Consider the following 22,724-nt stretch of genomic DNA (forward strand, 5'->3'; position numbering starts at 1 on the left):
TTCTTCCATACTGAATAAATAGCACTTCTTATTTTGTAAATTTAGTGATATAAAAGAGATAAATAAAAAAAAAAGTAAGCAAATATGGTTTTTGATGCCAGCAAAACTTGATTAGAATGAAGGATGCATTTTGAGTCACCCTTTTTGACTGTAGATATCATGTTGCTCTACCTAATGGTAACACAATCTTGATATGACACACTTTCAATTCATATTGTTTAATATTTTCTGCTTATTTGTAGACAATTCTATTAATTTGAATTTGTTTTGTCTTTTATTTTATTTGCAATGACTTCTTCAAATTCTGAAGAATTTACAAACTGAACAAGTTTGTTTTCTATAAATTGTTTTAAAGAAGGTAAAAAGAATACTTGGATAAATATGACCTTATGGGCTCACATTGACATAAAGGAATCTAAAGGCTTGGTATTTAGTGATATGTCAGTGCTAATAATGATTTTTTTTTACATTGTACAAGTTTACATGTTTATTGAGAAAGGGCACGCTTAATTTAATCTCTCTCAATACAGTAATTCTTATTTGTATTATCTTTTAAAATGAAAGGCAAATTTGATTCCAAATGTCATTGAATAGTAAATTAAATTTCATTCAATGACTGTACCATTTTTACCACTCGACTGCTTTATCAGTTCAAATAGTAATTAATGATTTTTATTCATATTTCTTAACATGAATTTTCAAAATAAATACAGCATTTTAATTAATTTTTTTCAAATTTTTATTATTTTTATTTTTTCAATGCATCCTTTCCACTGCTGTAGTAAAAATGTCAATAACTAATAGAAATGATTAAATATAATTAATTTTATTTATGTAATTATTTTTCAATTTATTTTTATATTTTTATGAGAAATTGATTCAGTTTAAACGCCTAAATGTCTGATACAAGTTTTTTTAAATAGAATTATAATTGTTTAGACAATTAACCTCATCTTTAGAGATGAAACATTTTTTTTACATATTTACATCTACACTATGTTTCAATCATATTGGTCTCCAATTAACAGTATACCTGCTTTCACGTATACCAGTACCTGAATAGAAAAAAATATTATGAAATATTAGTTTAGCAGTAATAAAAAACAATTCTGAGTGCAAATACTCAGGTAAGCAGTATTGTTCAGTGAATAACCTTCTGTATATGTCTAGTACTTATTATATTGATCATGGATTAACTCTTTAACATTCAGATTATTCTGTCAAATGTAATATTTGTTTATTCACAGTTCTTTGAATTAAGTATGCATTATCTCATAGCTTCAAGATTTCGATGATGCGATTGTTTGTTTTTAGAATGACATTGTAGGATAGGTGTGATAGGTGTGATAGGCCAGATGTAACTGGTTTGAACATAAAATTTATAGAATATTTAGGCCAGATAAAAAATGGTAAAAACTCCCTTTGGTTATGAATGATCATGGGATTGCACCAAGAAAGTTACTCTCCAAGGCACAATTCTGAGCAAAGTTGTTTATGGAAGACCAGCAGTCATCCATACATAGCAATCCTCCCCCTCTCTCTCTCTCTATGCCACCAATGTTGTCCAAGGGAAAGGCAAAGGCTGATACAGCTTGGCACCAGTGACGTTGCAACTCATTTCCACAGCTGAGTGAACTGGAGCTATGTGAGGTAAAGTGTTTTGCTGAAGAACAACACACAGCCTGGTCTGGGAACTGAACTTGCTTCCACATGATTGTGAGTCCAACGTTCTATCCACTGAGCAGGTTTAAATGCTAAAGCATTAATGATAAACAACTGGCTCCAATGCAGTTTGAATTTAGAATGCAGTTACATACTGCTTGAACATTGTTGCCTTTCCACTGCTGTGAAACGTTGGCACTTGGTCATAAGTTTCAAAGGTGAGGTGTACAGAATTTATTTCTTCAAACTTCACAAGAATGAAAGTTAAAGTCAATCATGATGGGATTTTAACTCAGAAGTTAAAAGAACGTATTCCCTGTGGTGCAGGAGATAGCACAGTGGACATCTAATCCAGACGTTTGTATCCCACCAGGAATGATAATTCACTCCTTCATAGGTGCAGGCATGGCTGTGTGATAAGAAGCTTACTTCCCAACCACATGTGTTCAGTCCCACTGTGTGGCACCTTGGGCAAGTGTCTTCTACTATAGCCTTGGGCTGACCAAGGCTTTGTGAGTAGACTTGGTAGACGGAAACTGAAAAAGAAGCCTGTCATATAAATATATATATATATATGTATATATGTTTGTGTGTCTGTGCTTGTCCCCCCACCATCACTTGACAACTGATGTTGGTGTGTTTACATCCCTGTAACTTAGTGGTTTGGCAAAAGTGACCAATAGAATAAGTACTAGGCTTACAAAGAATAAATCCTGGGGTCAATTTATTTGACTAAACGCAGTGTTCCAGCATGGCCACAGTCAAATCATTGAAACAAGTATAAGAATAAAAGAATAAATACTGCAAGATATTGATGACCAAATATCGAGGACAGTGATTCATTAAGGATTTTGTCTATGTCATGCCCGTGCCAGTGTCACATACAAAATCACCCATGGTAGTACCACGTAAAAGGCACCTGTGCCAGTGCCAAAAAAGAAGCACCCTTGCCAGTGCTACGTTTAGGGCACTTGTACTGGTGCCATATAAAGAACACCTGCACCAATGCCATGTATAAAGCACTCATGAAGGTGCCATGTATGAAACACCTGGGCCAGTGCCATGTATGAAGCACTCAGTACACTCTGTACAGTGATTGGCATTAAGAAGGACATCCAGAGGTAGAAACTGGGCCAAAACAAACAGCTGAAGTCTGGGGCAGCTCTCCAGCTGGCCAGCTTCTCTCAGAGCATCCAACCTATACCAGTTTGGAAAACGATTGTTGAATGGTGATGGTTATGACTGATTACACACAAAGAGAAACAATAAGTCATTAATGGGGTTGTGTTTCTCTATATTGTTCCAAACAATCAAGATGACTGTTACTGTTGTTTAGCTTCAGGCTATCCTCGATTGAGCTAGGCTATTGTAAAAGATATTCTAGCAATTTGAATTTCAAGCAAATGAAAAACAGAAGATGGAATGTATGAGAATTTATTATTAATCACGACAATTGTGTCGACACATCTAGCATCAATTCCTCTTGTAGGACACTCAACAACTGGTTCAGGGGCATCCGGTGGTGCAGATATATCTTGCTGGGTGATAAATAAATAAAAAGAATTTGGTAACATTTAATGCACAAAAGTTGAAGATTCAAAGATCTACTACTACTACTACTACATGATGTTGACTAGATGTTTGACTTTTATCACTATTGGTACGTGTCCTCTGGTTGCACTGGGCTCAGATTGACACTCTAAAACTCTGAACTGTTTGTATTGGAGCTTCCAGCACAAATGCCAAGCATTACAGCATGTCATTTCCAAATTTCTGGCAGAGGGAATTGTGTCATGGTGCTGTTTTTCTCACAGATGGTGCCCAACTGACCCTACTACACTGAGTAGTCGACAGAATCAAAAACAAACAATGCACATGTGCAAGATTAAAAATATAAAATGGTGAAAATATACCCATTTATATATGTATATAAAACAGGGATTACATTGTCTTGTGTATCCTTCTGTATGAAAGGTGTTAAGATTTAATATCTGCTATCAACACTGTTATTATTGTTTTTGCTATTACCATCATTGCTAACATTGCTGCTGCTACTTTTCTCATTATTATCATCATTGTCGTTATCACCATCATCATCATCACCATCATGTTGTTTTTGATTGTCATCATCATTACTATTCAATGACTTCTTTTAATGCTTATTTTAATTCTCATTGTATTCGTTGCTTACACAAAAGTTGAAGATTTAAAGATCTACTACTACTACAACTACTACTACTACTACTACTACTACTACTACTAATAATAATAATAATAATACTGCTGCTGCTCTCCTCCTTCCCCCCATTCCTCCTCTTCCCGTTCCTCCTCCTCCCGTTCCTCTTCCTCCTTTTCTTCTTCTTCCTCCTCCTCCTCCTTTTCTTCTTCGTCTTCTTCTTCCTCTTTTCTCCAGATCCTCCTCCCCTTCCACTTCATCCCGATCCTCCTCCCCTTCCTCTTCCTCGCGATCCTCCTCCCCTTCCTCTTCCGCCTGATCCTCCTCCTCCTCCCCTTCCTCTTCCGCCTGATCCTCCTCCCCCTCCCATTTCTCCTCCTCCTCCTTCAGCCCCCTCTTCTTCCTCCCTCCCTTCCTCCTCTTCCTCCGTTCCTCCTCCCCCTCCTTCTCCTACCATTCCTCCTCCTCTCCCCATCCCCCCTCTTCCTCACATTCCTCCTCCTCCTCCCATTGCTACTACTACTGCTGCAATGCTGCCGCCAATTTTGTAACATTTAATGCACACTGTCAACAAATCTCATTTATCCTGCCATTTAATCTTCACATGCATAAACAACATAAACAACGACACATCACCACCACCACCACCACCACCACTTCTCACTCATATACATGTAGACATACAGATACATACACGCACCACACTTACACATTTTGTGTTTTGCTATTCACTGATATTAAAATATTGTATTTCTTTTAATTTTATCTTTCCAGCAATACAGCTCAGTGATCAAGAACTTGTTATGGCTGCGAAATCAAAACAAATCCTCACCGTAGTCGTTGTGCCGCCTGCCCATGGAACATTTCAGTTTACCATTTCTTACAAACTCATACTCAACGAAGGTATTTCATGCACCATTGGACACTAGACACATTTGTATGTACTTGTGTATATTTGTGCATACATATGTACGTATATATGTGTGTGTGTGTCTGTGTGTGTCTGTGTGTGTCAGTGTGTATACATATATGTCTATGCACACACACACACACACATATATCCATATATAAATGTATATATGTATATATATACATATTCAGTGTACTTATATATACACGTGTGTGTATTCATGTATATAGATAAATATATATATATATATATATGTGTATATAAACATACATGTACATATATATATATATGTATATCTATATATATATATATATATATATAAATGTATATATATACACATATATATATATAATACACACATACAGTCACACACACACATACACACATACACACACAAACATGTATACATGCATTTTCTTACTGGTGCAAAAAATTGCTTGTAAAAGAGAAAAGATAGAACTCAGCATGAGAAGTAAATAAAATTTATATCTTTTATTGAAAGCTGGAATTTTCCAGTCACACTTCTCTGAGATTTACATTTCCAATTTTCTGAACTTCTCAATATATGATTCCTTTCTTTAAGGGCAAATCTGTGTTTTTTTGGTTTTTTTTTTGGCAGTTGTTAATTCTCCATCTTCATTAAACATTTGGTTGCAATATTTGTCTACTGAAGTTCTCAATGTCATTAGACATGCTTTTTTGTGCAGCAGTTTTCCTTATCTTACTTTTTTTTTATGTGATGACCATGTTGAATATATCAAATTTATGACATTTTTTAATGTTTTTTTCATTTAGAGCAGTCGTTCTCAACCATATTGTACTTATGGACCCCATTGCCATTTTTTTTTAACAATCCTATTATATTTTCCTAATTAAATATGAATAGTATAAAAAAATTTTCAAAACATTTTGTATATTGTAGAAGTATTACCAATTTATTGCCTGTAAATGTTAACCACAAAATCTTTTATGAACCTGCAAGGGCCTTACAGACCCTGGTTGCGAACCACTGATTTAGATTACTTTATAACATAGGATATTACTCCAATGTTTTGTGATGGGTTATACCATATAACATTTCCTTTTTACTTTTTTTTTGAGGCAAAGTAGGGCTGTTTCTAGATGGTGTGGCAAGGTTTTCATTCTTTTTTGGTTGTGCAATATTATGATACTCTACAGCCTTATTGAATATGACTTTGTTGGAGGATAATGTGCTTATCCTTTTTCTGATGATCAGTAGAACATGCTTGATGACACTGGGTGTAATGCGGAGGTCTATGCTTTCTTGAAGAGCCCCTCTGAGTTTGAGTTTGGCAAAGCATGACATCAAGAAAGTTTACTACTATGCAGCTCACAGCAAGCTTCAGACAGAATTTATATTAATATTGTATTTGTTTCTTGAGAGTACCAATCATTTATTCATTTTCATTGTTTGAAATAATACTGTATATACGATTTTTGTTCTTGGAAAGCAATTGTTATTTCCTATTTGCTTACCCCTAGAAAGTAGGGAAATTGGCTAATATTTCCTTCAAACTTACCTCTTGTTATGATATTTATTGAAACCCCAGAGAATTGCTCTCAACAGATGACAATGATGCTCTCCCACTACTCCTACTCATGATCAAAGACACATATTGTCAGCCACTAAAAGACCTCCTCAAGTGGTCATGGTTAAGCAACTGACAAGCAAATCTGTAGTATTGAGCAGAATATTTGCTATAATGATATTTCTGCTTTAACAACTCCACACTGAATCAGTCCAAAACGTAATGGAAAGTATGAAAATGGGTAATATTTCCTTTAAATTTTGCTTTTGTTACATTTATTCAAGCCCCCAAAGAATCCCTCTCAGCACATGACTATGATGCTCCCCAACTACTCTTGCTCATGATCAGAAATACTCATATTGTCAACCACTAAAGGACATGCTCAAGTGGTTACAGTCAAGCAACTGATGAACAAATCTGGTATTGTGCAGAATATTTGCTATAACAGTATTACTTATTTCTTTATTGCCCACAAGGGGATAAACATAGAGGGGACAAACAAGGATAGACAAAGGAATTAAGTCAATTACATCTACCCCAGCACGTAACTGGTACTTAGTTTATCAACCCCGAAAGGATGAAAAGCAAAGTCAACCTCGGCGGAATTTGAACTCAGAACGTAATACCGCTAAATACCTATTTCTTTACTACCTACAAGGGGCTAAACACAAAGAGGACAAACAAGGACAGACAAACGGATTAAGTCGATTATATCGACCCCAGTGCATAACTGGTACTTATTTAATCGACCCCGAAAGGATGAAAGACAAAGTCGACCTCGGCAGAATTTGAACTCAGAACATAGCGGCAGGCGAAATACCGCTAAGCATTTCACCCAGCGTGCTAACAATTCTGCCAGCTCGCCACCTTAACAATATTTCTGCTTCATTGAATCTGTCGGAAATGAAATGGAAAACAATTCAGTTATAAAACACTGATGTCCAGGTTAAACAAGCAAAAGTTTGAAAGAAATAGCAGTCATTTCCTTTGATTTCTAGATAGATACAAATAGGAAATAACACCTACTGAACAAAGACGAAAGAAATAAAAGTTTTGTTACATAGGGTAATGACTGTATGCTAATACCTTTAAAAGATCTGCTCACATGATTGAGCAGGAAAAAAAAACCTATCAACTCATGTCATTTAGTCCCATTAAAGCTCCCCTGTACTGTCGTTGCAATCACTCGTTCTGATCTTCTTAACTCAGCAAGCATCTTTATAAAAAGATACCATGTTCTGGCATTCATACAAACCTGCAGGTTGTTTGCATGATGTCACTGTATTTCCTTGTGAAACCCTTGGAGTTTTAAAGAGGATTACCTCACGTGAATGGATAATAATCAATAGCATTAAATCAGATAAATTTGTAGGTTTTAAAATTTCAAAAAAATCATGTGAGGAATATTGAAATTCCAAGATCACTTCGTTACAGTGTGTACTTTAAGATTGTTTAACTACCTCTGTCGCAATTCATTGTGGCAAGATTGTTGGGTCTACATTTGGATGAGATTTTTTATTTATCATTTTTTTTTTTTTTTGACATTCAGATCTCTGATGGGGAAGCATTTAAGTTCATCTTGGAAGTCCTGTGACAATCTTTTGCTGATTTCATTGCTTGTGTTCTTGCTGGTCGTTTTGTTTGACTTGCTAAAACTGATCCATAAAATGCTAAAGGCTATTAATTGGCAGGGGGGAATTTATGTGCTAAGTTCTTTATTTTACATATGTGCTAGCTGTCATTGACAGCTGAGACAGAGAACAAGACTATCATACATCCATCTTTGCCAGCACAAACCACACATACGCAAAGACAGAAGAATATATTTACATATGTATATATATATAACTACATGCACAGTCATACACCCATATACATTGTAACCTGAACCAACAAGAAATCAAGTTTACAGGATAAATATATTTACTACTTGAAGTTTCAACAGTTGAATAAACATGGCAATGTTCAGAATTATCATGTTCAATAGGATTTACCAGGCAAATGCAATGAGATATTACTTCCATAGAGCTACCATTAAAATAGGTGGCTTATCCCTGCCATCATCATCATTATCATTTAACGTCTGCTTTCCATGCTAGCATGGGTTGAACGATTTGACTGAGGGCTGGCAAACCAGATGGCTGCACCAGGCTTCAATCTTGATCTGGCAGAGTTTCTACATTTGGATGCCCTTCCTAGCACCAACCACTCCGGGAGCATAGTGGATGCTTTTACATGCCACTGGCACAGGGTCAGTCAGGTGGTACTGGCAACGACCTCACTCAAATCTTTTACACATGCTACCGGCACAGGTGCCAGTAAGGCGATGCTGGTAGCGATCACACTCAAATTAAAATGCATTACATTTGAATAATCATAATATATTAGCAAAGTGTTATAACATTTTCATAGTGCTGCTTAAAATGCTTCATGTAAGCTGCTATTTCTTACATTTTGAACAACCACATAGAGGCTCATTGACTTCTAGTTATTGTTGTTGTTTTAGGTGTTAAGAGAGTTACGTAGGTAATGGCAAGATAAGTTAATATAGACTCTGGCAATATCATTTAGATGGTAGAGATAATTAGTAAGCATCGCAGAAGATAAGCCAATAATTTGATGACAAACAATAAATATAAACAATGGCAAGGAACGAGAAACTATCAATTTCTGTCTTTGATATTTGAGATAATATTTGTATGTTTATGTGACCTCTCTACTGTCCAAATATATAATAAAATTATAAACAAACTTTTATATATATATATATATATATATATATATATGCATGCATAGATATGTGTGTGTATGTGTACGTGTGTATATATATATATATATATATATATATATATATATATATATATATATATGTATATATATATAATATATATATATATATATATAATATATATATATATATATATATATATATATATATATATATATAATATATATATTATATATATATATATATATATATATATATATATAAGTATATAAATATGTATATATATATAAACACATACCACACACATTTGTGTGTATGTATAAATGTATATATATTATATATATATATATATATATATTATATATATATATATCTAGCATGGGTCCAACCCATGCTAGCATGGAAAGCGGACGTTAAATGATGATGATGATGATGATATATATATATATATATTATTATATATATACATATATATATGTATATGTAAAAATGTTTGTGTGTTTATAAGTATATGTACACACACACACACACACATATATATATATATTATATATATATATATACAGATACATATATATATATACACCCTCTCTCTCTCTTTCCTACAACTCCCTCACATGCCATGTATCTCTCTCTCTCTCTCTCTATATATATATATATATATTTATATACATATACATATATATGTACATATACTGTTAAATTGTCTTGTCATTTGAAGATGAATGGGGTATTTAGTTGGCAGAATCAGTAGTAAACTGGTTAAATGCTTATAATTTTAGCCAATCAAGGGCCCTCTTTTCTGTTCCTTGGATTATTAGGAAAAGCAATGCAATAAATTACTATGAGTAGCAGTGTTCTACCATCTTTAATAAGAAAGGCAGATTGTGTGATGTGGTTCCAGATATCACTAAACTAACAGACTGGTAATGGCTGGTATACCTTAACTCACAGATCAGTTTGGTTGTCATGGGTACCAACCATCATCAGTGCTACATACAACAGCATATAATCGACTGCTTTGTGCTTTAGTCTGAGACCAAATTTATCTATCATTTCCTCTGTGTATATTAATTAGGTTTCATTAATATGTTGAGCTGATGTTGCTTAACATAGTTTCTAATTATTATCTATTCATCTGATCAGGCAACTTCCTCTGGCCAATGGAACTCTTTCTTGTCAGATGACCCAATCTTCCAAGGCAGTCTTCTTATCCTCAACTTGATATCCAGTGTCCTCCATAGATCGATTAACGTATGCTCTTCTTGGTCTGTCATTACCTGTTTATCCATGTATGGATTTCTTGAGGAGTTCACTAGGGACTGGTAACCACTATAAGCTGTGGTGGAGGACAGTTCACAGGTGTGCTGAGGCTAACCAAAGGATTTTATATTGAGATATATCTGGGGTGCTCATGTGTACCCATGACTTTTGCTTCGTTTTTTTTTCCCATGGGTGCATATAAGTGTTTCATTTATTTCTATTCGTATTTTCTACTGACGAGGAAAAAATCTATTATGAGATTAATTCTGAAATTGATTCAATATCGAAATAACGAACTTTTAAAAAAATTCTGTTGGCTAGCTTTCCTCGATTTCAGCACAACGTATTTCTGTAGTGGGTATATAATAATATGTGGAAATTGACGATTTAAAATTCTGTTATCAGCATATTGGCATAGAAATAATTTTCTTTTGCTCTTGTTTATAAGTTGTTTATAATTTTAACCTTTAAAGGTATTTTAATATGCTACCACTTTTTTGATGGAATTTTTTTACTGCAAAAACCTTCATCCTGTACTAGTAGTATACACTTGCTTCTCCAACAGTGTCCTGCATATATGTTCCTTTTTCTTTGATTACTGAGGTGATGGTAGGAAGAAGGCCATATTATCAAACTAGTGTTTATACAGTTAATGTAAAATGTGTTAAAAAGTTAACTAGAATTTAAAAAAAGGCAAATAGAAGGAAAATAGAAGAGAGAAATCTTTTTTGGTAGGAGAAATAGCACAAGAGATAACTGAATACATGTTTTGGTATTATTGTGATCTTTTCACTGAAGGATAACTTTCACTATACTTATTAAGTAATCATGAAAGAATCCTTATATATATATATATATGTACTAGATTGCATATTTTTGGGGCAGTAAATTGGAATAGTTCAGAAATTAAACATCTCCATTTTCTCCTCTTTGAGATAAATAATGCTTATGTTAGTGTTATCATATTGAATGCAGCAATCATTAAGAAGCAAACAAGAAAAAATACTAATATTATTTTTGCCTTAATTAAGGCAGTGAGCTGGCAGAATTGTTAGGACACTAGTCAAAATGCTTAGTGGTATTTCATCTGTCCCTACGTTCTGAGTTCGAATTCTGCCAAGGTCAACTTTGCCTTTCATCCTTTCGGGGTCGATTAAATAAGAACCAGTTATGCACTGGGGTCGATATAATCGACTTAATCCGTTTGTCCGTCCTTGTTTGTCCTCTCTGTGTTTAGCCCCTTGTGGGTAGTAAAGAAATAGAAATGCTTAGTGGTATTTTGTTTGTCACTACGTTATGAGTTCAACTTTGCCACTACGCCCCGAGGTCAAGTACCAGTTACATACTAGGGTTGATGTAATTGACTCGATCCCTTCCCCCAAATCTGAAGTCTTGTACTTCCAATAAAAAGAATTATTTTTGTCTTAATTGCTAGCCTGAGTGATAACTCAGAACATATTTTACTCAGTTCCTGACCTCCTCAGCAAATCATATCCTTCTTCCACCGAGAGCCTCTAATGGCTATTTTGAGAAAGTTACTAGGTGATTTGCTGCGGTTTGTGGTTAGTTGTTCATAATGGTATCCCCAGTGTTGTTCCTGTTTAGTTGTCCAATATATATTTACTGTTCACAGTGTCTTTGATCACTTAGCTGTTGGCTTCACAGGATAGCATATATCATTTCACTGATGCAAGTATTACAACTGGCTGCCACTCACAAGTGAGGCGAGTATGATCTGGCAATATGGACTAAGCTTTTGTTAATTGTTTTAGATGTTTATGTTGTTGTGAACTGCTATAGATTCTCTCTTAAACTTTTCACCCTTGACCCAATAGAACATCTATGATGTGACAGCTGGAGTGTGTGTGTGTGTGTATGAGAAAAAGGTGAGAGAGGGGGGAAGGAGAAAGAGAAAGAAGGAGAGTGGAAAGAGTGAGAGAGACGGTGGGAGAGGAGGGAGAGAGAGAGAGAGAGAGAGAGCTGTACAAGTACTCAACTGTTATTCATTACTATTGCTGAGAGTGGTCTATATTTGTGGTGGGGAGGGCAAGTGGGTGTTATGAATGTGGCCTGGGGGCCAAGGGGGCGACATCATGAAAAAGTTTGGGAACTACTAGATTAGAGCAATGCAAAATGAAGTGCCTTGCTCAAGGACACAACATGCTGTTTGGCACAAGAATTGAACTGGTGACCTTATGATCATGAGCCACAGACACATGTAATAACTAGGCCACATAGCTTCACAGTGAAAGTAATGGTAGTATTATAAAAGGGAGAGAGATAGAAAGAGCAAGAAAGTGTCATGGACAATGACTAAGAGAGAGAGAAAGACAGAAGAAAAGAGAGCTGCAGAAAGAAAAGCAGAAGGAGAAAGAGAGAGAGGGGGAGAGAGAGATTGAATAAGACAAAGAAACTATAAAACAAATCCTTTATTTATGGCTGTAGTGAACATTATTATCTACTTTGTGTTAAATTTAGATATCGTCTGAAAACAAAAATAAATGAATGTGAATCTGTTGAAATGGTGTTCTTATTTTTGCAGATGCCATTCAAGACCCAAGTGCCTTAGAATACAAGCATTTATGCCATCTCTTGATGACCGGTGTATATCCACTAGTTACTATAACTGACATCCAGGGAAGACAAAGTGCCAGAGGAATCAGAAAAAGGCGACTGTGGAATTCATTTTCTATTGACTGGTGAGAAAATAAATTTTAGTGTAAATTTTTATGTTTTCATAATTTTCTGTAGCTCCTCTATTTTTGATACAATGTGCCAGTGGCACATAAACAGCACCACCTGACTGTAGCCGTTGCCAGCGCCGCCCCGACTGGCCTCTGTGCCGGTGACACGTAAAAAGCATCATCCGATCGTGGCCGTTGCCAGCCTTGCCTGGCACGTAAAAAGCACCCACTACACTCACGGAGTGGTTGGCGTTAGGAAGGGCATCCAGCCGTAGAAACATTGCCAGTTCAGACTGGGCCTAGTGCAGCCTTCTGGCTTCCCAGACCCCAGTTGAACCGTCCAACCCATGCTAGCATGGAAAGCGGACGCTAAATGATGATGAATCTGTAATGATAGAATGAATAGATTGTGCACCTCAATCTTTGTTGTTATTTTTTTCTTTAGACTTAGCATATGTCTTGAATGAATAGTGGGCTTTTAATACTGTTTTCTGAGGCTTCCTTTTATTGTTTTTTTTTATTGTGGATATATATATGTAAGCTGTTTATAAGAGTTGCAGCCACACCACCTTTTTTTTCTTTTTTTCTTCCCATTGTGCTGGTGTATATAATTTGTGTTTTAAAATACTTGATCTTCATAGCTTAAAACTAATTGGCAGTTTTTGCATAAGTTTTAGGCTTTTATTCATAGTTTATCATGATACAGCACAGTTTTTTTTTTTCACTTACACAACCTTTTCTTTTATTTATATGTAATTTCCTTTGAAGTTACAGTTTTATTATTTTTGGAAGGGTAGTATATATATATATATATATATATATATATATATATATATATATATGTATGTATGTGTGTGTGTGTGTGTGTGTGTGCGTGCGTGTGTATATGTGTGTATATATATATATATAATATATATATATATATATATATATACATACACACATATACGTGAGAATATATATATGTGTGTGTATATATATATATATATATATATGTATGTATATATATATATATATATATAATATATATATATATATATATTCTTGTGTGAGATAAAGCTTTCTTATAATTGTTGTATACATCATCGTAATTTCTGCATATGTTTACATAATTTATTCGAACATCTCTCTTAAATGAACCTCAGATTTTATTTCCTGCAAATGCTTCTCTTAAGTTGCTTTGTGTAACATAATCCTTACTCATAATGTTTGCATAACTTTGTTATAATTTATGTGTACCTCAGTCTTTGTTTTTTTTTTTTCTACAGATTTAGCATATATCTTTGAAGTTACCACCTCCTTTCTGCCAAACATGTTATCTCTTAAATTTTATACATTTATGATTCAGCTTATGGTTTCCTTGATTGATGTGTTGTGGGTATATATCTCATTTTTGGCTGCATTTTGTTTTACCTTCATATGAATCACAAATTGCAAATTCATTAAAAATTTATAGCAAATTTAAGAAAATACACAGAATCAATTTTTCTGTTAGATATAATATTTGTACTGAAGTTAGAAATAACCACAAAATCTTTAACAAAAGAACTAGAGATATCTACTGGATGGACGAGTCAAAATTATTGCTGAATCTCTGATTGTTAATCATGAAATTGTTTCTCAGATTTTGCTTCAAAGAGGAGATGTGGCACATGCACAATTTTCAAGTATCCTCAGAAATTGTGAGCTTCATGGAGTTGATAATCTTCTAGGGCTGGTACTACATTTTAAGCATTCTAAGCAATCACTTACAGTGCATAAACCTGGATTCATTGAAATGAATCTAGACAACTTAAACAAAATGTATGACTATGAACAGAGTTTGTTGCTTGTTCCTTCTCAATCCATGCCTGGCTCATAAGGGCCGGTTTTCCTGGTTTCCTTGGCGTATAGATTCCCCCACCTGGATGGGACGCCGGTCCATCGCTGCAAGAGTGAGAGAAAGTTGTGGTGAAAGAGTCAGCAGCAGTTCGCCATTACCTTCTGCTGGAGCTGCATAGAGTTTAGGTGTTTCGCTCATAAACAAACACATCGCCCTCTCTGAGATTCAAACCTGTGATCACTTGACCGCGAGTCCACTGCTCTAACCACTAGGCCATGTGCTTCCACAGAATAGAGATTGTACATTATATAAAGGAGAAAATGGCAGACATTGCAGAGCTGGAAGAGGGTGTATATTGTAGTTCTGGCCTAGGGTGCTGAGTATCATAGGCTGGCATGTGCCCTTTTCAAGTCTTTCTCAGTTGTTGGTCTGCAGGGAAAATGGTGAACAAGAAAATTCCTATTTGTTGTAATTCCAGAAAGAAAGAGTTGAATGAAGAGTTGTTTAGTACTAAATGTGGCAGCTGATGCCTAATACAAGGGAAATGATGTTGAGAAATATATGCAATGAGTGGTATTAATTTCGCTAGTTCAAAGAAACATTAGTTCCTGTGAACAGTAAATTACTGTGAACAGTAAATTAGACAGAATCTGTGGGGTTTTCTGTGACTGCAACCCGATGACGATTCAATGCTAGGCATCCAAACAAAAGACTGTTTAAAAATTGTGGAGTTAATAAGATATCATTGTTTAATTTTGTAGCTTTATCCTATTAGAATTTACATGAGTAAATGTCTAGTTACTATAAAGATATTACCATTGGGGCAGGAGTGGCTGTGTGGTAAGTAGCTTGCTTACCCGCCACATAGTTCTGGGTTCAGCCCCACTGTGTTGGCACCTTGGGCAAGTGTCTTCTACTATAACCTCAGGCTGACCAAAGCCTTGTGAGTGGATTGGTAGACGGAAACTGAAAGAAGCGTGTCATATTATGTATATATATATATATATATATATATATATATATATATATATATATGTATATATGTTTATATATATATCTATATATATATATATATATAAGAAAATAGTAAAGTGTGAAAAAAAACGACAGAAGGCTAAATGTTAAATGTATTGTCAAACATGAAGTGGTTATTGTGTAGGATGAATTCAATTGATTTAGTAATGAATTCCTTACTGATCCTTTTTGGTATTTCTTCCGGAAATTGGTCTAACCAGAATTGTATTGCCTCCAGTCCATAATTATGAGGTATACTGGTATACAAGTTGACTACATCAAATGAAGCCAGGATTGTTTCTTCCTTGGTTTTTTTTGGGAGGTGGTTTAACACACTAAAACAAACATCCCCTTCAACCTTGCAAGAAGGATATGCACAATAGTGTCAGAACAAAATACCAGGAACTTTAGACTGCAAGAACTCAAAAACACCCTAATTGATAGACATTACCCAGCTCAACTCATAGAGGATGGGATCAGACGTGCAACAGAATCAACATAGAAACTTTAAGAAAAGTTCAACACAACAACACACCTTCCCGAAAATACTACCTTTACATATCTACATACAACCCCAGAAACAAAGAAGCCTTCACCATCATCACCCAGAATTTACCAATACTTCATAAAAACCCAAAATTAAAGAAATTCTAACATACAACAAATCATTAAAAGCTACAAACAGCCTAAATCACTTAAAGATTCTCACAAAGGCAAATTGTCTTTAAAAATTCCGGATGCAAAAGTAAAAAAATGTGGTAGATCGAACTGTGCAACATGTCCTAACCTATTGGAAGGATCAGAACTTCTTTAAAGAGGGACAGAAATTTAAGATCAAATCTAATTTACTTGTGCCTCTGAAAACATAATTTATGTTATTAAATGCTCGGCTGCCACCAAGACTACGTGGGTTCCACGGGACTATCACTCAGGCGCAGATGCACACTGCATCGACAACAGATGCATTCCCAGAATATAGAATGATACCTTTTTAGGAGCACATTGAGAAATGCGCAAAGCAACTACTGCCACAATTTTTAATCTTCCCATTTTACCAATGTGCTTTCGGATCATCAACACAAATGAGACTGAACAAGGAAACATTCTTCATTGAAAAGTACAAACCCAGACTCAACCATCCAAACATACTGACACAGAGAAATTACAAGGAAAAGGGGAAAAAAAAAAAAAAAAAAAAAAAAATTTTTAAGCGATTATCTCCCTACACCGGAAAAAATCACTCACTACCTCCCCTTATTTAGAAATCTCCTGGAAAAAAAACAACGATAATTCCATGCAATATAAACATAACGTCACAAGAAATTTGAAAAGCTACACGCGAAACCGGTAATTTCTTTATAAATTTTTTAAATTATGTCATTTTAAGGAAAGGAAAAAAAATTTTTCCAATATTCTCCAGACACTTTGACACAAATATATATATTTTTTAACATTTAAGCCTTCTGTCATATATGTATGTATGTGTGTGTATGTATGTTTGTGTATCTGTGTTTCTCCCCCCAACATTGCTTGAGGACCGATGCTGGTGTGTTTACTTAGCTGTTTGGCAAAAGAGATCGATAGAATAAGTACTAGGCTTACAAAGAATAAGTCCTGGGGTCAATTTGCTCGACTAAAGGCAGTGCTCCGGCATGGCCACAGTCAAATAACTAAAACAAGTAAAAGAGTAAAAGAGTATTTGTTCAGGTACCGTGTCAGAGTTTCTTGGCAATTACACATTTCATAAAATGTAGAAAATCTCCCCAGTAAATCTTGCAGGTTACTGCATTTAGATATGTCAGTGTATTCTAATTGTCATTTGAATACACTGACATATATGTATTATTATCTCTGCTCCTACAAACCTTCATTCATGTGTTCAAGTGCTATGCTTCAAACAAACTTAACTACTGAACAAAATAAAAGATTCAGTCAAAGCTATTACTTGGTGAAACATGTTTGAATGTTATGTTGTAAGTGACTTTAATCTATAAAGAAAATTGGAGATCAAATTGAAAATCAAATACGTTTGTGTGATGCCTGAAGCCATCTTAACTAAGGAATAAAGTCAGAGACATAATCAAAATCTTAAATGTAATGAAACTATTTCAAATATTACGTTTTGAATACACTTAACTATGGAATGAAATTGAAGGCATAATTGAAATTATGAAACCAATGAAATACTTTTATAGAAATCTATAAATTTATGTACCAAAACAGACATAAGTATAGTCATAAAAGATAGCATGTCCATGGATCTTGTGAGTCATGAATAAAGTAGGAGGGAGGTGAAGTACAGGACTAAATTTTCCCAAATGTTTAACCTCATTCCCATACATTATCATTCAATTGCTACCATTTATGACATAGCTTCTCCTCACTGGGTTTGGTAAAACAAAACCAAGAATTTATTGAGGTCGTTTTGAATAACTACATATTTCTCCTACAAATCTGTCATCTTGAGTTGATTGTATAGTAAATTCTTATGCTTGATGGAACATGAAAACTTTACACAATGATATATGTTTCAAATATCGATGCCTCATATTTTCACAGCATCCTACAATTTTCAGAATATTATAATATTCTTGTTGGGAAATTTACATTTACTTCTAAATATCGATAAATACAATAACAATTTAGGTTAGTTTTGTTTCTCTAAACACATTATTTATTTGACTAGCTGGACCCGTGAAAAATTCCCGGAAAACAAAAAATGTAAGCATCTATAAACAGTGTACTGGTGCCATGAGAAATGTTTGCATATTATGACCGTCTGTCTTTACTTTCTGAGTTCAAATTCTTCCATGGTTGACTTTACCTTTCATCTTTTAGGGGTCGATAAATTAAGTACCAGTTGTGTACTGGGATTGATCTAATCAACTGGCCCCCTCCTCACAAAAGTTTAAGGCCTGGAAAAGTATATTGTGACAATTACAGAATATAGAAAGTAATGTAACACCAATGACTAATCCAACCAAAATATCTCAGTTACACAAACGCAAACAGAATTACAATTTAACTTACATGGTACATATTCAAAGAACCTTCTTGGTTTAGTGGTATGGACCGTTTTTCTAGTATTCTTTTATTCTTTTACTTGTTTCAGTCATTTGACGGTGACCATGCTGGAGCACTACCATTTAGTCAAAGAAATTGACCCCTGGACTTATTCCTTGTAAGCCTGGTGCTTATTCTATCAGTCTCTTTCGCTCAACAGATGAATTACAGGGAGACAAGCGCACCAACATCGGTTGTTAAGCAATGGTGGTGGTGGTGGGACAAACACAGACACAAATATGCACACAGACACACACACATACATACACACATACATACATACATACATACATACATACATGCATGCATGCATGCATGCATGCATACATACATACATACATACATACATACACACACACACACACACATGCATGCATGCATGCATGCATGCCTGCATGCATGCATACATACATACATACATGCATACATACATACATACATACATACATACATATATACATCCTTGCATACATATATTTATATGACGGTCTTGGAGATAGTGGTGATGCTGGCAGTGCGATTATGACAACTCAATGATTGTCCTATACTATATATATATATATATATATATATATATATATATATATATATAATTTATATATATAAATTCCTCTATTTTCATAATATTGAGGTCTCATTCTTTTGTTGTCATTTTATTATTATTAGTTAATATATTTATTATATATATATATATATATATATATATATATGTATGTATGAGAATTTATGTAAAAGACAAAAGACGAAGATGGGTGTGTAAGCAACAAACACATGTATTAGTTCAATGCTTGGGAAGTAAGAAAGTCTTTTACATTTCGAGCCTACACTCTTCGACAGAAAGGAAGGCAGAAATAAACAGAGAGAGAAAATATAAAAGTTTTAGTGACTAGTGATCTATCACCTGCAAGTGAGTATGACCTGGTTGCATGTATGGTGCATTTTAGTCACAAGCAGAGAGAGAGAGACACCCATTCGATTCTCCTGTTCCTTGACCCTGCAGAGCATTGAGGATGTGATAAATGGACAAAGAAAGGGATGCAATAACATTATACTGGATTTAGAATGAATCAAAGCATAACATGTAAAGTTGGCTATTTTACGGCATACAAACAATTGTCTTCAAGAGAGATTCATAAATTACACACCTTATTGGAGTGCATGTGTATTTATTGTATTATTTCCAAGTCAGCTCTGATTGAGGAAGTATAGAATGAAAGGCATTTCATCCTTCATTCATGCACATCTAGTACCACACTAGATATACAAGGTGCTTGTGTGTGATCTGAAGGAATTTGGCTGCTATTTCAAGCAAGTTGGTCAATGGATAGGTTTTTATGTTAGTCCAATATATTAAGGCAAAGTGATTGTGAAAGTCATATTCGAATTTTGAGTTGAAACACTTAGATTTTTCAGAAAATATTTCTGTGTCCTTAACAATAAAATGCTATAATTAGCTTTATAGTGAAATATTTTAGTATGCATTTTAATAGAATACAATAGTATAATTTTTAATTAAATACAGTATTGTGACTTTTAATGATGTACTGTAATGTACATTTTAATGTACATTACAGTAGCGTAATATTTATAATGAAAGAGTATAATATATATTTTATTAAAATATGACAATATGATTTTTAATGAAGTACTTAATGTTATGTAGCTTTTAACGAAATAATGATGCCGCATTCAAGCGAATTGCTTAAGAACCATAATATTATGAAAAGTAATACAGTTTGAAATGATGTAGTGTAGGTGGTGATTCAACCTACACTGGCTAACTATTGTTGTCATGACAACTGTAAATACCAAACTTTGGTCTGATAAGAAAGGGGGTTGAAGGTAGAGCAGTGTTTAGATATAGGCATACTGGGTTGTTGCCCTCTGGTCTCTCAGGGCTAAGGGCCCAGTTCTAAACTATATATGATGTGGCCTGCTGTCAATAAGTAAATATCACACTCCCGGTGTCTTGATTTACGCAGGGGTCCATAATGCTACTAAGTCGACCTTGGTTCATGTTCACTATTATTTAAACTTAAATTTACAAAAATCAAATCAAAAGTGAAACTATATTAATAGCATTAGTAATTCTTGATTATTAAGAATTATTAATAATAGTAATAATATTAATATTTCTTGAGAGATATTTGAGTTTCTTGTTTATTCTTTTGATCTTCTCTTTAGTTATTAACTACTATCGTACTGCGTGACCCTGTCTTCAAGATAAGAGCTCTCAGCGAATGTATTAGATCAAAGTAGGGTGGATTAGTCTAAGAAAGTTTTTAATTACATCTATTGGTGTTTAACTTCAAAATTCTTTCAAACGAAGATGTGGATGGTATAACTTATTCACTCTCTGTGGCTTTCACTCATCTTTAGAGAAGAATTTGTTGACTCTTTACTAATGATACACACAGCGATAAACACTTTAGTATAATGTATTTATTAAGACTGTATAGGTTGTATTATAAACTTCATATAACCTAGTAGCATTTCAGTCATATCTCATGAGAAAAACCGATATTTATGTTAGAAGTGAATATTTCAATGATATCTGTTGGTGAGCAAGTATTATCATTTTGGCCAAGAATATAGTTTAGTGAAATTTCATTTATCAGTTAAAACTAATTTACTTCACTTGCACACCTGATACACCTGGGAAAATGCATGAATATTGCAATATCCCATGTATCATGCTTAGAAATATTGATATTGATAATTTGTAGTGTTGCAGAGAAAAGCAATATTTTTCATAAAATTCTCAATGAAAACTATATCAGCTTGCTTATAAAATACACCTTTGTAAATTTTATGTACCTTTCCTTCATGATGCTGTGTAATATTTCTTATTATTTCTTTTATTTATTTATTTTTTTATTTATATATTTATTTAAGCTTCAATTCTTATTTGCACTCGGATCCATCTTACCGGGAACTCAACTACTCTGCAGAACACCAAAAAACGTAATTTACATTGTTTTTATCTTCTTTTCTTTCCCTCCCCGCATTCTCTGCCACCAATATTAATGGTTTTGTTGCTAGGCAACTATGCTGCCGATTATTCCAAAGAGAAAATAAACTATCTGTCAAGTAGTGGTGGGTTGATATATTAACTTTTATATTTTGTGAATTGGTGAACAAAGGCGGCAGTGGTTGGCAATTTCCAGCTGGACAACCATTGGTTCATTTCTAACAGGAGAGAGAGTGATAAGTGTATATACAAATATTGTAAGACTACTTGTTGAAAATAAAAGAAACACTTGGTCATTTGGTTGTCATGAGGAATATATACACATATATACATTGACAAGCATTTACACATCTATCTATCCATCTATCTATCTATCTATCTATCTATCTATCTATCTATCTATCTATCTATCTATCTATCTACCAACCTACCCATGTACCTATCTATCTTTACACACACACAAAAATATATATATTATATACATACATACATATATACATATATATATATATATATATATATATATATATATATATAATATGTACGTATGTATACATATATACATATATATATGTACATATATAGGTGCAGGAGTGGCTGTGTGGTAAGTAGCTTGTTTACCTACCACATGGTTCCGGGTTCAGTCCCACAGCGTGGCACTTTGGGCAAGTGTCTTCTACTATAGCCTCGGGCCGACCAAAGCCTTGTGAGTAGATTTGGTAGACAGAAATTGAAAGAAGCCCGTCGTATATATGTATACATATATATATGTGTGTGTATGTTTGTGTGTCTGTGTTTGTCCCCCTAGCATTACTTGACAACTGATGCTGGTGTGTTTATGTCGCCATCACTTAGCGGTTCGGCAAAAGAGACCAATAGAA

At 34.3% G+C, this 22,724-nt stretch overlaps 1 protein-coding gene across 1 annotated transcript in view; it reads left to right on the forward strand.

Annotated features, from left to right (window-relative positions):
• Positions 1-22,724, forward strand: part of LOC115215434 (cilia- and flagella-associated protein 65-like) — a 1,408,515-nt gene that overhangs the window by 1,001,374 nt on the left and 384,417 nt on the right. Inside the window, exons 27-29 of the mRNA XM_029784597.2 lie at positions 4,613-4,741; positions 12,832-12,988; positions 21,768-21,836. Coding sequence (XP_029640457.2) covers positions 4,613-4,741; positions 12,832-12,988; positions 21,768-21,836 — 355 coding nt within the window. The remainder of the gene's footprint in view (positions 1-4,612; positions 4,742-12,831; positions 12,989-21,767; positions 21,837-22,724) is intronic.

Source organism: Octopus sinensis, linkage group LG9 (genome assembly GCF_006345805.1).
Source record: "Octopus sinensis linkage group LG9, ASM634580v1, whole genome shotgun sequence".
Lineage (NCBI taxonomy): Eukaryota > Metazoa > Mollusca > Cephalopoda > Octopoda > Octopodidae > Octopus > Octopus sinensis.